The sequence below is a fragment of the Myotis brandtii genome, unplaced genomic scaffold, assembly GCF_000412655.1.
Source record: "Myotis brandtii unplaced genomic scaffold, ASM41265v1 scaffold672, whole genome shotgun sequence".
NCBI lineage: Eukaryota > Metazoa > Chordata > Mammalia > Chiroptera > Vespertilionidae > Myotis > Myotis brandtii.
The window spans coordinates 720,302-738,066 of record NW_005370621.1 but is presented as its reverse complement, the minus strand read 5'-3'; the positions used below and the strand labels follow the sequence as shown (position 1 = coordinate 738,066).

The following is a 17,765-nucleotide window of genomic DNA, read 5'->3' as shown; positions in this document are numbered from 1 at the left end:
GTTTGTTATTCTTTGTGTATATTTGCGGTTTATCAGAGAAGCAAAATGAAACGGGATTCTGGCAGAGCCTCGCCCTACAGGGTGCCAGGGATGGAGGAGGAATGGCGGGCGCTGCTGAAGTGAGCCTGGAGGTTCACCCATCCCGGCGCTCAGGCCCTGGAAGTCACCACCACTCTGCATGTGATATCAGAGCGAGGCGAGAGGCGATGGCTCAGAAGGCAAGTGGGAATGCAATGGGTGGGCCAAAAGGGGGCACCTCAGAGAGAGGCCACAGCAGCTGATGGAGCTGAAGTGAAGCAGACAAGCCCGAGGTGCTGCCCTGGGTGGGGCTGGGGGGCCACTCGGGCAGGAGCAAGACACCAGCTTGTATCAGACCCACTTAATCAATGCGTAGAACTAGCTGTTTAGTGTGGTGTGGACGGATTGAAAGGACAGAGAGAAGTGGTCAGGATAGAGAGGGTGACTTCCAGGGGCCCGGAAGGACCAAACGAACCTCTAAGCAGAACAAGAGTCAGTAAAGCCCATGGGATTTGAAAGAGAAGAGCTTTGGCCACTCAGTCAGGATCTCTGCAGACTCAGGTCAAGAACAGCTGCTGAGCTGAAATGTCGTTTGGCCTAAGGTCAGAGGGGCTGGGCTGAGAAGCAGGTTCGGGGCGTATGCCCCACAGGTGTTTCGGTATTTATTCCCCACAGGGGGTGCTAACCTAAAATACCTTCAGAGCAAGGGCACTTTGTTTAGGACACGCCTGGGCAGTCTGAGATATGAGGGAGGACCTGAGGTCCCATCTCCTGATGATAATCTGGAAACCCGTCTATTTTGCTGTGGTTTTGCATCTCAGGTATTACATGCCTGTCCTTTTAATTCCTTGAATGACTCCACCCATGTTTCAGCTGAACCACAAGGCAAAGAAATAGTTTCAGTCCTCAGTCAACATAGAGAAGGAGAGGAGTACCTTGAAAGAACTTTACTTCTTAAACTCTAGTGAGCATAAATTCTGAGGAGTTAGTGATGCTTTGGGAAGTACACCCATGTTTCAGCTGAACCACAAGGCAAAGAAATAGTTTCAGTCCTCAGTCAACATAGAGAAGGAGAGGAGTACCTTGAAAGAACTTTACTTCTTAAACTCTAGTGAGCATTAAGTCCTGAGGAGGTAGTGATGCTTTGGGAAGATTTCTCTAGACAGTGGTTGGCAAACTCATTAGTCAACAGAGCCAAATATCAACAGTACAACGACTGAAATTTCTTTTGAGAGCCAAATTTTTTAAACTTAAACTATATAGGTAGGTACATTGTTATTAACTTAATTAGGGTACTCCTAAGGCTTAGGAAGAGCCACACTCAAGGGGCCAAAGACCCGCATGTGGCTCAGGAGCCGCAGTTTGCCGACCATGGGTCTAACCACTATGCTGTACACCTGAAACTAATACAAAATGATATTGAATATAAACTGTAATTGCAAAAGAAAAGTTAAGAAAACAAAACAGTGAAATAAAAAAAAACCCCACAAAGAGCAAGGTACATCCATACAATAGGATGTGACTTACCAATAAAAAGGAACAAACTTGTATACTTGTTTCGTCTATCTCCTTTCCAAAAACCGACTTCTGCGCATGGGCCACGAAGTTTCAATTGCACTGTACGTGCGCGTCCGCACATGGTATTTTGTGGAAGAGCCACACTCAAGGGGCCAAAGAGCCGCATGTGGCTCACGAGCCGCGGTTTGTCGACCACGGCTCTAGAGAATCAATGAAGGAGGCAGAGGACTGGGGAGGGTCTGCAGAGACATACCCACCACCAGCGGGCCCTTCTCCCAGACATGTGGCAACACTAGTGGACGAAGTCACGGGAAATGAAGAAGAGTTGTTTGTTTGTTTTTGTCTTAGAACTAAGAGGCAGAAAATGGATAAAAGAGGTTATTTTTGGTAAGTTAGGATATCCAAAGGCTAGCCAACAGTTGCCACTTTCCCCCTGCCTCCCCCCACAAATCTTAATGCACAAAGAGCACCTAGAAATATTACCATGTACCAATTCATCAAAAAAACAAAAGTTCTTTGAATTAATGTTGAATTCTAAATTGTTCTTCATAAAATGTCAGATATCTGAAAAATTCACTTCAATTTTCTGCCCATGTTGAAACATATGGGGGACAATTTGAAAAGCTAATCCTATACAATAATCCTATATAATAAAAGGCTAATATGGAAATTGACTGAACAGCGGAAAAACTGGTTGTTATGATGTGCACTGACCACCAGGGAGCAGATGCTCAACGCAGGAGCTGCCCCTTGGTGGTCAATGCACTCCCACAGGGTGAGCGCTGCTCAGCCAAGAGCTGGGCTCACGGCTGGAGAGTGCAGCTGCAGTGGTGGGAGCCTCTCCCGCCTCCACGGCGCAGCACTAAGGACCCTGCAGGGAGTGGGCCTAAGCCGGCAGGCGGACATCCCCCAAGGGGTCCAGGACTGCAAGAGGGCACAGGCTGGGCTGAGGGACCCCGCCCTCAGCACACGAATGTCATGCACTGGGCCTCTAGTAACTTCAGAATTCTATAATTTGTAAAAAAAAAAAAAGCACCTAATAAAATCCAAGTGCAGACTATGTGATATAAATCCCATGTGTTGTTTTTTTTCTGGTGTTGGGGTGGAAGCTAAACTAACAGGCATATTATGAAACTTCTACCAGGCTCCAATGTTCTCTGCAGTGCCCTCACCACAAGTGAAAGGATATGCCCTGTGCTTAGGTTCGCCTGTAGCAAAGCAGGTTTCTGCTTCAGGGCCCTAAGGAGTGTTCTTCTCCCTCAAACCTGTACCATCATTTGCTTGTTGACCTAGTTTCCTGACACTGGAAAAAACTTGATTAAATCCTTCACTGTAAGAAGAATGGAAGCGAAACCATCCCTCCGCCCTGTGTGTATTCTAGACTGAGTGATAGTCTGTTGATGAGCTGTGGTGGTGGGGGTCCTGGCATGAGTGATGGCTGTCCTGTCTCTCCTCGTGGATGCTAGAGCTGAAGAACCTTTTGGTCTATGCCATGTGCCTGGAATTAGCTCAAACATTCCTATGAATACTTATGACCATCTACTCCAGTGCAGCACCAGGGAGAGCACTGCTGACTGTCAGAGAGACTTATTGGTAAAAACTGGAGTCTCTAATGGCTCAGACCATTTAAAATAAGTACAGCTACTTTCTACTACCTCCTGCATTGGCACGGTGAAAAAACCTGTCTCTAGGATTCCTTTTATAAGGAAGCAACTCCTTAAATCAATTCCTGTGCTTGCACACACATTCTCCCTTTGTACAGCTTTGACCTTTGCAAATCTTTTTTGTAAAGACCTTACATCTATCTAGTTTTTGCTCTATGGACTGTGGCTATTACCAGTATTTATATCTGGTTTCAGCTCTGCTTTGCAAGGCTGGGCCGCGAGTCACAAGGACATTCCTCAGGCTCCTTGGCCAGGTTGTGCTGGTGCAGGACCCTGGCGGGAGAGGAGCGGGTGGGAGGGAAGAAGCCTTTGGGCCTCTTCTCACTCATTTTTTTCCTTCCTTCTTTGGCTGGTGTCTCTGGAGGCAGCTGTGTCCCCACCACTCTCCCAGCTCTTTTTTTTAAAAAAATACATTTTTATTGATTTCAGAGGGGAAGGGAGAGAGAGAGAGAAACATCAATGATGAGACAGAATCATGGATCGGCTGCCTCCTGCACGCCCCCTACTGGGGATGGAGCCCACAACCTGGGCATGTGCCCTGACCGGGAATCGAACCTGCGACCCCTCAGTCTGCAGGCTGACGCTCTATGCACTGCGCCAAACCAGCCAGGGCATCTCCCAGCTCTTTAAGTGATATCCTCTGCCTCTGTCCCTGCCCCCAAAGTGGCAGCCAGTCCCCAGGTGGGGCCCTCCTTCATGCGTCTAGGTGATGGCCGCCTCCTGCAGTTACTGACCTGGGTCTCCTTCCCCCTTCACGCTGCAGCCTCCCCACACTCCATAACCAATTCCCTTTACCAAGTTCTCTGAAATTCCAAAGGTGCTTTCTGCTTCCTTGACTGGGATGTTTTTAGTCACAACTAATGAAGTACTCTGCATGGCTTGTTGCCAAGGCAAGCCCACCTTGCCCTTCACAGAACTTACCAGAAAGCTGCCAGGTCTTACGATCTGGGATCACTTGGTTATTTTAACAAATACTTTGATGTGCTTACTGTGTGCCAGGTATTGTAGATGCTTTCCAATTATCCTATCTAATAATAGACAAACATGGTAATTGACCGTACCTTCGCTACACCTCCCATTGGCTAATCAGCACGATATGCAAATTAACCGCCAACAAAGATGGCGGCTAATTTGCATATACCAGCTGGGAGCGAAGAATGAAGACACTGTAAAAGGAAGCCAGGCAACGGAGCTGAGGTAGCGGAGATGGGTGGGAGAGAAGCGGCAGAGATGGGCGGGGTAGGAGCCTCAGAGAAGGGTGGGGTAGAAGCCACAGAGAAGGGTGGGGTAGGAGCCCAGGAGATGGGCAGGGTAGGAGCCACAGAGACGGGAGCAAAGCCCTTTCTTGCAGGAATCCTCCTGCAACGGGCCTCTAGTCATTTCATAATAATCCATATTTTACAAATGAAGAAGCAAGCACATAAAGGTAAAGTGACTTGGCCAATGCTAGATAGCTAGGAGTGGCAGTCTGAGGGCTAATAATCTAATTAATGACTTATAATAATTAAAATGCAAGAGAAAAACCCAGCCCCGGGAGTGGGTGGGGGTGGTAAGAAGGGCTGTCTGCATGGTTGGAGTCACCAGACTAAGAAGCATAAATGCACAGAGTCTGGAGAGGTCAGATTTAATTCCAGCATCGGCAGGAGGCCTGCAGAGGGGCCAGTCCCAGGCTGGCATGTAGGCTCAGCAGTGTTTATAACAGGTACTGCAAGCCGGCACTGTCCCTCCCTTGAGGTTATGGTTAGAGAACTAGAGTTGGTAGAAACTTCTTGCAACCAACTTTCCTCTCCCTTCATTCTGTAAGTGATAAATGTCCTGCTAACCTTACTGTGTCATCAGAAGAGAGTTTTCTAAATCAGCCGAAACATAGCTAACAAAAGTCTCTTCTCAGTGGCCATGTAACATTTGGTGTCCACCTGCAGAACTGGAAATAAAAACGTGAGAAAATAGCCCGAGCCAGTTTGGCTCAGTGGATACAGCATCAGCCTGTGGACTGAAGGGTCCTCAGTTCCATTGCCATCAAGGGCATGTATCTTGGTGGCAGGCTTGATCCCTGGCCCTGGTTGGGGCGTGTGCGGAAAGCAACAAATCAATGTGTCTCTTTTACATCAATAGTTCTCTCTCTCTCTTTGTCTGTCCCCTTCCCCTCCACTCTAAAATAAAATTAATGAAATAATATCCTTGAGTGAGGATTTAACAACAACAACAAAACCTTGAGGAAACAGCTATTTTAGTTTCTTGTGAATTTAAATTAAGATGCCTTATTTTGAGTGTTTGAACACAGCCAGTCTCTCACATCTTGGAAAGTGAAAATCCTCACTCAAAATTACAGGGGAAAAAGACAAGGCAAATGAATGAAGAGGAAGAGAACTTGTGTGGATATTACTGCATTTCCATTAAAAGCATCATCTGAAAGTCATCTTGTCTGAGATGTGACAATGTGGATGGGGGCAGCCATCGAATAGCTGAGGCCTGAGCCTTTGGGTCTATGTCAGTGCTATGGGCAGAAACGATGGCTCTACTTTTTAGCCATTTGACCTCAGGAAAGTTACCTAATGTTGTAAAGCACCCTTCATCTGTCAACTAGAGAAAATAAACACAATGTCAGGGTTGATTTTCAGGGTTGCTGTGAGAATTAAGCAACTTCATTCATGTAAGGAACTTAACACAGACTCTTAATATGGTCCAATAATGAGCTATTATTATAGTTGTTATAATTATTATTAATGGTTTGACTAGTACGATGATAAAAAAAAGTCTCCCACAGCCATGGTGCTTTTAAGAAGGAAACTTAGCCAAAGACTTCAAGGATAAACACCATAGGTAGACATGGACTTAAGCCCACCACTTTGCCTACTGGGAATACTTCCGTTATTAAACTGTGAAAAATGTCTCAAACACAGGGCCAGGATTCATGTTAGGGAGAAGAACACAACCAATCACTGTCTGCGCAGAGCACACACAACAAGCAGAGGCTGGCAGTACCTGCAGGCCGTGACGAAAGAGTGGAACGGGGAAGGACAGAGGCTTGGGCCCCAGAGACCTGTGCTCTGGCTTAAATCCCATGAGCAAGTCCTGTGACCTTGGATAGGTCACATAATGCTCTGCAGTTCTCCATCCTTATATTTTAGATAAATCTGTACCCTAACGGGTCCTCTGAACTTCACAGATGGATGGCTCTTAAATGTGAATGGTAAGCAGTTTGAGGGGAGGGGCTTGTGGCTAGAGACAACTGTTCGCCCCTCTCCTGGGTCTATAATACTCTCTTGGCAGGAAGAAAGGGGCACAGAACTGCGGTCCGATCCACTGGCTCGGCCTCTGAGGCTTGGAACGTTGGAGTCATCATTTAGGAAGCCTTTGCCAGCTGTCCCTCTATGTGCAAATGAGCAGTGACTTTTCCTCTGACCACCTACCCTTCTCACAATGTTCCCAGTGTCTCCAGGGTGAGCCCACCATTGAAATAGCCACCAGCAAAGCAGGAGACGGAACAGCATGGTGATGTCGGTAAAGGCATCTTTGATGGTAAAGTAGAAAGGCATTGGAATGCAGCAGGGCTTTCGATCCTTATGCATAATCAGAGCTTTAGCTTTGCTACCAACTGTGCAGGAAATCATGAAAAGAATTAATATTCATGAGCCTAACCAATTTCCACATCAAATTGTTCTTAACTTTGAGATAACACACTTTATTTGCCTCTGCCTTTCTCAGTGCTCAATGCATACCTTCTTTAAAAGAACAGAGTTCCTACTAGGAAAGAAAAGCCAAGGATCAAAACTTCAGAATGTAAACCCCACTATTTGCCTGGGAAGCATGTACCCACAACAGTTTCTCTCCGTTCCTGTGAAGTGCACACTGACTCAGAACTGCACAGTGAAATACGTGCTCCCAATCATCAGGTTCAGCAGATGCTTTACACACGGCACTATTTTCCTTCGCTTCCTAGTCAGTTTTTGAAGTGCTCTTAAAAAGAAAAAGAATGGATCGCCACTGGAGTTTTTGAAGTTACAGAGAATAATCCTTTTTAAAAAGTAACAATTCTAAGGACAGCACTTTCTCGCTGCAGGATGCGATTTTGGAGTGGAGACATCCAGACATTAATCAACACCTTTCAGAGTCAAGGATTCGAAAAAGACGGGTGGAATGACAACCGCTAGTTGAAGTACTTACAGGCTGATTAAAGTGCAGATATATATAGCATAATGTTCAAAAGGAAAACAACCACTTGGCCTTAACAGAAAAAAATGATTCATAAAGAAAGAAAGGGAACAACCCCGATGTGAATGATAGCATCAGCGTTCAACTCCTCTCCTTTGCAGGCTCTGGAATTAGATGTTAAACCCTAGCAGGCTAGATGAGGTTTGGAATCCTTTGTATTTGTTGCTTCAAGAGATACCATGAGGACTAGGAGGGCTGTCAAGGAAGACAGGATAGAAACAACAACTGATCGTTTCTCTTCAGTTTGCTGGTAAGGTTTCCCTGTGGAATAGTCAGGGTTGAACACGGTAGGTGGCAGAAACAGGAATATTGATTTTCAGGAGTTGGGACGCCATTATTTGTCTTGAGGGTTCTTAGCACCTTTGTGTCTTTCCTGCACCTTTTCCATACTACTTCCCCAAGGCAGTGGGTAAGATATGAGGCTTGTCTGTGGCTTCTCCTTTCCATGAAGGCTAACAGCTGAAATACCCACAGGCAGGCAACTGCAGAGATGAGGGAAGCAGAGGGTAGTGAGCTGGAGGGTTCACGCTTCTTCCCTCAGCGGAGCAATACCAGGACCCAATGTAGCCAGGTGGTGCCAAAGCTAGTGGTTTTTCTCTTTTTTTATTTTTATTGATTTCAGAGGGGAAGGGAGAAGGAGAGATAGAAACATCAATGATGAGAATCATTAATCGGCTGCCTCCTGCATGCCCCTACTGGGGATCGAGCTCACAACCTGGGCATGGGTCCTGACTGGGAATCGAACCATGAATTCCTGGTTCATAGGTGGACGCTCAATCACTGAGCCATGTCGGCTGGGCCAAAGCTAGTGGTTTTTCAAAAATGCAACCTGGGTATGTGCCCTTAGCCAGAATCGAACCTGGGACCCTTCAGTCCACAGGCCGATGCTCTATCCACTGAGGCAAACCGGCTAGGGCAAAGCTAGTGGTTTTTCAAAAGAATCTGGGTATTTTCGTGAAACTGCTTAATTCTTAAATGTTAGCTTATTTAAAAACACTCTGGGTTCACCAACATGCTTTTCCCTGGCTTGCTTTGTTAGCAGGGCACCCATTGATTGTGGTGAAGGCTGCGGGCTGCTGGCAGGCCAGCTGGGTGGTGTGCTCAGGGCTGATTCCCAATGTCCAGCCGGTGTGCACGCCCCCAGCCTTTCCACAGAGTTTGTCAGCACTCGGTTCCCTCCATCAAATCCCTTTCTGAGTAACATAGAATTGTTTCTTGTTCTTGTCACCGAACCCAACCTAGGCTGACAGATGTAAAATTGCAACTTGGAGATACAATGCCAAAAAAGACGTATTTCAAACAATTCATTTCAACAACAAAACAAAACAAAAGAGAAAATCATAGAGAACATTTATGTTTTTCATATTCAAATAAATGATAACCAGTGTCAGCATAAATAAAAGGACCAAGAATTACACCACGGCCTGGAACATGCAGAGGTAGGGCATGCACTGGGGGCTCCCACACTGGCCAGGAGGGTTGGGAGTCAGCAGGGGGCAGTGCCGGACCCTGGGAGAACCTTATAAATTCCCAAGAGTTGAATACCTTAGCCAGTGGTTCTCAACCTTCTGGCCCTTTAAAACAGTTCCTCATGTTTTTACCCCCAACCATAAAATTATTTTCGTTGCTACTTCATAACTGTAATGTTGCCACTGTTATGAATTGTAATGTAAATATCTGATATGCAGGATGGTCTTAGGCGACCCCTGTGAAAGGGTCGTTTGACTGCCAAAGGGGTTGCGACCCACAGGTTGAGAACTGCTGCCTTAGACCAACACTAGATACCTAACTACAACCACTGACACCAAAACAAACAAACACAGCCCTTTAATTTTTATGCTGAAAGTTCTAGCAAATAATTTAATAGCATACCCAATTATATGACCCTGATAATGAGAACAGAAGCAAACCGTAAGTCACCACCACGGCTTCATATGAGAATTGTTTTGACCTTGCAAAGAACTTCCTGTGACTTTTCAACCATCTTTCGAGTCTATTTACATTTGAGAGCAAGAGAACGGTGTGCAGCTGGACCATGCAGATAAAAAAACCATACCTCTTGCTTGACTAATTTACATAACAAATTCGAACAGTCAAAGTACACATTAATATAGGTATACGTCACCTTAAATTTTTCTAATCCAAGGAAGCTAACCAAATCACTTTTGCAGTTCAGGTGAGCCGAATAATTTATGATGGAGCCTTATTTGTTGGCCTTCCCACAGAGCTATCCAAACTGCAGCCCAGCTGAGATTGGTGGCTCACCTGGCGACTTGTTCCACTTCTCTAGACCTAGCCTGGCTGCCTCACCTGCTGTCACCTAACTTGTATCCAGTCAAGAGAGAAAGAAACAGCAACAAAAAAGTATTTCTACAGAAGCTCCAAGCCTTCACTTGCCAAAGGACTGAGCTATAATCTATAAATATGCATATATTAAAAATGAATCTATCAAATAGAATGAATCAAGCTGCTAGCCTGAAGGTGGAAAATGACTTACAGTGTAAGAAGCACTTTACCTGCATAACTTTGATCTTGATTCTCGAGAGCTAGATTTCAACAAGAACTTGTTCAATATTTAACAGATAATTATTGAGAGTAGGTACATAGTAGTTCCTGTCCTCAAATGAAAGCTAATTATAAAACTGTTTATGTAAAAAGAGAAAAAGTAAAATAGCTAATCCCACAGACAATGTTGTGACCTCTTTGTGAAGATATTTTCTATTCCTAGAAACAATGTTTGGGAACATTCTGTTTAACAAGGAAAAATATCTAATAAATTAGTTTCCTATGTAAGAAATCTCAGTAACTCACCTCAGTGCTCAAATTTACATTAAGTACTTGAGAGTCACTATATTAGTTTCCCATTGCTGCTGTCACAAATGATCATAAACGTAGAGGCATAAAACAATAAACATCTATTACCTTACAACGCTGGTAGTCAGACGTCCTGTGTTCCTTTGAGGAGGCTCTCAGGCAGAATCAGTTGTCTTGCCTTTTTTGGCTTCTAGATTCTGCCTGCATTCCTCATCTCATGGCCTCCTCCTCCTCCACTTCCAAAGCTAGCATTGCATTATCTTCAAAGCTTTCTCTCTCTCTGACCTCTGCTCTGGATCACATCTCCTCCTCTGACTCTCATCTTCCTTGTCTTCCTCTTTTAAGGCCCCAGTGATTACAACTGACCTATCTGAGTAATTCAGGTTACTCTTCCCACCTCAGGATCTTTAACTTAATCAAATTGGCAAAGTACTTTTGCTATATAAGGTAACATAGTCATGGGTTCGGGGGATTAGCGTGTGAACAATTTTGGGGGGCATTATTCTCTCTATCATAGTGCCTAATGTCACTCATATGAAAAGACAGTATTCAAATATCTTTGCAGCTATCTCTGCAATATTAACCAAGATTGCTTGCTTAAAAAATCCATTCATAAGAAATTACTAAAAAAAGAGAGAGAGAGAGAGAAAATAAACATGTGGGACTACATCAAACTACATCAAAAGTGTTTGCATAGTGAAAGAAGCCATCAACAAAATGAAAAGAAAACCTACTGACTGGGAGAAGATATTCCTCACTGATTCTATAAGGGGTTAATATCCCAAACAAATTAAGCAACTCATATAACTTAACAGCAAAAACCCCTCCAAATAATCAAATTAAAAAATGGGCAGATGACCTGAATAGACATTTCTCCAAAGAGGACATACAGGTGGCCAACAACATATGAAAAGATGCTCAGCATCACTAATCATCATGAAAGAAATGCAAATTAAAACCACATTGAGATATTACCTCGAACTCGTCAAAATGGCTATCATCAATAAATCAAAAAGCAGCAAGTGCTGGTAAGGATGTGAAGAAATGAGAACCCTTCTGCACTATTGGCGAGACTGTAAATTGATGTAGCTACTATGGACAACATTATGGAAGTTCTTAAAAAAACACACCAAAAATAGAACTACCATTTGACCCAGCAATTCCACTGCTAGGTAGTTATCTGAAGAAATCCAGAACACTAATTCGAAAAGACATATGCACCCCTATGTTCACTGCAGTATTATTTACAATAGCTAAGATAGGGAAGTAACCTCGCATCCATCAATAGATGAATGGATCAAGAAGATGTGGTATGTATATATGTATGTATGTATAATGGAAAATTACTCAGCCATAAAAAAATAGTATCTTGCCATCTGTGATAACATGGATGAACCTAGAGGGTATTGTGCTAAGTGAAATAAGTCAGACAGAGAAAGACAAATGCCATATGATTTCACTTACACATGGTCACCAAATGGGAGGGGATTAAGGAGGATAAGTAAAAAAGGTGAAGGGATTAAAAAGTACAAATTGGAAATTATAGAAATAGATATGGGGATGTAAAGTACAGCACAGGGAATATAGTCAATAATATTGTAATAACTATGTATGGTGCCAGATGGGTACTAGACTTACCAGAGTAATCACTTTGCAAGGTATATAAATATCTAATCGCTCTGTTGTACACCAGAAACTAATGTAATAAGGCACATTAACTGTAATTAAAAAATAAATTTAAAAATCATTAAAATAAAAATGATGAAGGATTTGTCTTCTTCCACGGAACCAAACATAATGATTAACGTAAGAAAAATCAGAGGAGTTTTTCCCTAAGGTGCATTTCTTGCCACAGTAAAAATCAAGCAACAATGTTCTCTCTCTCCTTCTTACTTACGGAGCAGGTGACAGGCACATCCTGGTTGTTAGGGACGGCATGTTCTCATTCAGAGATATTGATCTAGTTGTGATGTTGATGTGGTAACAGCCGGTGTGGCAATTTGATCGCGCCAAGTATTACCTGTTTGAATACAGCGTCGTCCTGTCGTGTGGATATTGTTCATTGACATATAAGGAAGAGGATGAAATGGTGGTCGTCAGGGAAGCAGCTTCAAACAGGGATGGCGTGCTAGGCACCAGGTCTGGCCTGTGCCGGGATCCCAGCGCTGGGAAACAAAAGCAGCACGCACATCATGAATCTCAGTAAGAAATGCAGCTCTCGTGTCTATAACCATTTAAACGAGTCAAAATCATTCATTTTACATATTAGGCTGCAACTTAAATTATGAATTAACTGAGCTCCAGTGAACTGCAGCAGAAATGTAAAATAGTTTCTTGCAAACAGGTTAAACAGGAAGGAAAATGCATTAATTTACAAAGTGGCTTATGGAAATGACATGATGAGTGCTCTTTTAAAAACCTAATAAAGTGATTTACTGTTTCAAAAGATGACATACAAAGCTCCTAGGGGCTTCAGGAGATAATTCAACAGAGATTGAAAGGATGATTGGCAAATGTATAAACACAAAGCAAACCTGATTTCCCTCCCCAGGCTATGCACGTATCTGTGATTCTCAATTTGGATCTAAGAACTGAGACTTTGTAAGAGCCAGGAAACACGTCGTACATGCTACAGCCAGCTAGTTATACTTGAACCGCGTTGGAGCCCACACATCTTTGAACACTATCCCTGGCTCTTCTTGACATCACATTTTAATAGCAAGGCTGCCTTTTTAAAAATGAGAAAATTCTTATTTCTTTTTTAATATGCAAGTATCTATGAAAATTCGTATCCAAGAGACCTCCCTCATCAGGAAAGCAGAATACTCAAGGCTGAGGAGTGACCCATGCCTACTCTCAAGATTCCATGTGGATTTTTGAATCTGCATCATTTTCTTTTTTTTTAAATTTATCTTTATTGTTGAAAGTATTACAGATGGCACCCCTTTTGTTCCTCTATGAACCCCTCCCTGCGCCTCCCCCTCCCTCCAGGCCTTCACTGCACTAGAGTCTGTGTCCACGGGTTATGCGAATATGCATATAAGTTCTTTGGTCAATTTCTTCCCACCCACCCCCGCCTCCTGCTTCCCTCTGAGATTCATCAGTCTGTTCCATGCTTCTCTGTCTCTAGATCTATTTTGTTCGCCAGTTTATTTTGTTCATTAGATTCCACATATAAGTGAGATCATTTTAAATCATCTTATCCTAAACTTTACACAACTGTACATCCATTATTGGCCAGCCTGTCAGAGACAGTCCTTTAAACAAAGGATGGCCACACAGAACAGAGCGTCTCTAAAAGGAGACCTGGGAGTGCCCAGAGAGCGAGGATAATGGGCGGACCAATCCTATTCTTAAAGTTCTGCTGTTGGGTAGTAAGTAGATATTTTATTTTTTAATTTTTATTGAGATAGAATTGACATATAACATTGCACTAACTTTAGGTGTACAGAATAATGATTTGATATATGTGCATACTGCCAAATGATTAACACAAGAAGTTTAGTTAACACCCATAGCTACAACCCATAACACATAGTTACATTTTTCTTCTTGTGATGAGAACTTCTAAGATCTACTATCTTAGCAACCTTCACATATGCAATAGAGTATTGTTAACTAGTGTCACTAGGCTTTACTGTGGATTCTTTTTAATCATTCTCCCAAACTAAACTAAAAGACAATAATAAAAACAATATAACTGGAAGGTGTTGCTGGTATTCCATTATAGGCACAACAGACTCAAAATTATGTATTTTCAGGAAGTGTGTGTGAATGGAAACTGATCCTAACAGGCACTACCACGTGAGTGTGATGTTTGGGATTTGGGATTTGAATGGGGTATAGATGGGTTGGTAAACTAAGGAGAATTCTCATGACCCTAGTTCAGCCGTGGGCAAACCACGGCCCGCGGGCCGGATCCGGCCCGTTTGAAATGAATTAAAACTAAAAAAAAAAAAGACCGTACCCTTTTATGTAATGATGTTTACTTTGAGTTTATATTAGTTCACACAAACACTCCATCCATGCTTTTGTTCCGGCCCTCCGGTCCAGTTTAAGAACCCATTGTGGCCCTCGAGTCAAAAAGTTTGCCCACCCCTGCCCTAGTTTAATTAACTTGGGACTGGGAATTCCTAACCATGCCAATGTTTAATCTTATACTCAGGTTGCTCAATTTAGGGATAAATCTAACAAAAGTTAGGCAAAGAGAAAATTATAAAATTGATTCAATTCATTAAAGAGGACCTAAATAAATTGATAACTCGTTACATTGTGATTGTATGTATATATGTATAAGTATGTGCTTGTATGCATTTTATGTGTTTGGAAAAAATATATATCCACACATAGAACAAGGTCTAGTAGTACAAACACCAAAATGTTCAGATGTGTTACCTTTAGGTAGTGGGATTATAGATCTTGTTTTTGAATATTTTACTGTCTTTTAATTTATTTATACCATATATCATATGTTGAATTGTTTATGTGTTTTAAAACATTTTATGTTAACTGTATCATACTGTAAATACCCTTTAAGATTATATAATGGACTTTGTTTTTTAGAGCAGGTATTCTGTAAGCTTCCTACTGTGCGTTTACATGTGTAAATAAAATCACAGGGATGTTTTCTTTCTTCTGCTTTAAAGTTCCGCATCTTTACCTTCTTCATCAAGGCTGCTGAAACTCTGCCCTTCTGTCAGCAAATCCCGCTTCTCATCTTTCCATTCTTGGCTGATTGAGGACACAATCTCCTGTGAGGTCGCCTTCAGGGCGGCGATGGAATTGCACCGTTTTTTAGAAGGCGAGGCCTTCAAAGCTAGACAAAGGAAAAAGGGGAGACAAATGAAGATACTTATTTTAAAGCCACATTAATATTCTACTTATTAATATTTTTATTATTAACATTTTAGTAATTATTTGAGTAGCATGCAAGAAACTTTTTGGTTTATATACATGAGGAAAGGGAAATGAAATTGTGTTTTGGCAATTTTATTTGTTCAAAATGACTTAACCTAAATCAGAATATCCTAGAATAAATTTGAGTTGAAATGTCTCCCCAGATTTTGAAATAAAAGTCTTATTTGAGGTGAAATTTAAATGTTTTGTTGCTAACTAGTTATTTTTCCTCCTCCAAGCAGTGTTTGTTTGTTTTTTTACTGCTGGGAGGAGGCTGGGTGGGTGGGTAAACGCAGATGGTAAGCTAAGGAGAATTCTCATGACCCTAGTTTTATTAACTTGGGACTGGGAATTCCTAGCCATGCCAATATTAACCTTATACTCATGTTGCCCAATTTAGCCAAGTTACTTCCGGTTGCTTTTTTCTTGCAGCAACTTTCCACTGAAATTTCCTGCCCTTTGGGTCTTTTCTAGGTCATGGTTATGTCAGATGTATAATTCACTTCTGATGTTTGTATAACAGTATTCTACAATTCCAGAAGTGTCTTGGGAACGTGAACCAAGGCAAATGTACTTCCCCATCAACCATGCTCACAAAGGCTGTGACTTTATTTCTGATACATCAGGTGGCGCTGCCTCGGCTGCAGCTGGACCATCCCCATTTATGTTCACTCTTTCTTTAAAAAAGTGTTTTTCTTGATTTTAAATAGAGAGGAAGGGAGAATGGGGGAGAGAGAGAAACATCGATCTCCTCCTACTGGGGATTGAGGCTGCAACCCAGGCATGTACCCTGACCAGGAATCAAACCGGCAACCTTTTGGTGCATGGTTTAACCCTCAACCACTGAGCCACACCGGCCAGGGTTACATTCACTCTTTGCTGCAATAATTCTTCGTGGCTTTCCATGTTATAGAATTTCCTTGGAGGTTAGGGGGAGAGGGAAGTTGAGGCTTATTTATGTTGTGCTGTCCCCTGAACTTGTTTTTGGCAGTGTCTCCTCCTTGAGGTTTGCATATAGGGGTAACTTGACAGCAGATGCATTACAGTAATTGTGTTTGGCCTTGGGAATTTCAGAGAGTAGATTACACTGCTTATCGGGGGCCTTCCCATTGGCAGCTTGCAAGAACTTAATTGGAGAAGGACTTTGGGACACACAGATGAGGGAAGCATAGAGGGCAATCTCTCCACTGAACGAGAAGGGACAGTTTATGTGTCCCATGAGGAGTCTTATCACCATTACAATATAATCACCATCATAAATAACTTTTGTAGAGGGCTTTAGAGTTTGGAAGCCAACATTCACATTCTCAAATTATCCACATGGTCGTCTAGGGAGACGGGCCCTCTTACAGGTCCAGAAACTGAGAACAGAAACATGACCTGCTTAAGGCCACCGAGCTAGAAATCATGAAACCCCAGGTGTCTTTCATTTTTACTTAAGTTATCTAATGGGGGGTTCATTTCCTAGCTCTCTTAGCATTCTATTTTCTTAAGTGAAGGCGGGGAGATAAAACTAGAGTTTGTTTTTCTTTGAGGGGAGGAGATTTTAAAAACGGATCAAAATTGATTTTCATGGTAAATAAGTGGCCCAAATAGATCACATTTTTCTTATTCTCCTCATCCTATCAAAACAGTGGTCACATTTGCTTTACAGGTCTGAAGTAATATCCCATACACTGGCTTTTGCTTTAATACTGAGTCTACGAATTTATAAAAAAAATTTTAATAAAACAATTGGCAGATGGTTTGGGTTAGCTGGTCACTTTCTTTTGTGCCACAGAAACTCCTGGATTTGTCTTTGGCTAAAAACAATATCTGGGGATAGGTATCCCATGTCCATTTCTAGCCCTACATCCTGCCACTCAACAGCCTCTACACCTACTGCTTTCTACCTCAACCTATCTGCCATTCCCTGAACCTACCCCTGGGCCTTTGTATATATGCCGTTCCTTCTCCTCGAGATGCCCTTCTTGCCTCTTTTCCTAATGAACATTTGATTGGCCTATATTTTCAGGACTTTGTTTAAAAATTCTTCTCTCTGGGAAGTTCTTTTGGAAGAACTGCTTTTATTTTTCTCTGTGTACCTATAGTAGTGTATGCAAAAACAGTATTCACCATTGTTACATTATAAATCTGTAACATGGTCCAATCCCTGACTCAAGACAGACTTTCTATATTATTAATGCTTAGCATAGTACCAGGTATGTAATAGGTGCTCAAATGTTGGATGAATGAATGTATTATTGTCCTAAAATCTTAGGACAGTTGATTTCTAACAAATTAATGTACCATTTAGTCAGTTCAAGAAACTAAGTTTTAGTACAGTTAGACATATTATCTGAGTAGAGAATTTCAGTGAGGTTTCAACATTATGGGAACTAAAATTTCCAGAATAATTTATAGGAATTTGCAGGCATTATTACATTGGCTGCATGACTCAAGTCTGGGTAAGATGAATGGATTTAAGAAGGTTAAACAGGCACTGGGTAGCTCAATTGGTTAGAGCATCTTCCCAATAGCCAAGGTTGCGGGTTCTACCTCAGGTCAGGGCACATGCAAGAATCAACCAATGAATGCTTAAATAAGTGGAACAACAAATTGATGTTTCTGCCCTAACCAGTTTGGCTCAGTGGATAGAGC

At 42.4% G+C, this 17,765-nt stretch overlaps 1 protein-coding gene across 6 annotated transcripts in view; it reads right to left on the bottom strand.

Annotated features, from left to right (window-relative positions):
- The window catches only part of PIP5K1B (phosphatidylinositol-4-phosphate 5-kinase, type I, beta), a 287,643-nt gene that overhangs the window by 58,072 nt on the left and 211,806 nt on the right, over positions 1–17,765 (bottom strand). For 4 of the 6 annotated variants that reach the window (XM_014529192.1, XM_014529193.1, XM_014529196.1 and 1 more), the window contains 3 exons: positions 14,890–15,045; positions 12,250–12,394; positions 7,612–7,794 (listed from right to left, as the gene is read on the bottom strand). In XM_014529192.1, the coding sequence (XP_014384678.1) occupies positions 7,614–7,794; positions 12,250–12,394; positions 14,890–15,045 (482 nt within the window). In that variant the 3' untranslated portion in view covers positions 7,612–7,613. Of the gene's footprint in view, positions 1–7,611; positions 7,795–12,249; positions 12,395–14,889; positions 15,046–17,765 lie in introns of those variants that run through there. The other 2 variants (XM_014529194.1, XM_014529195.1) reach the window with 1 other exon arrangement.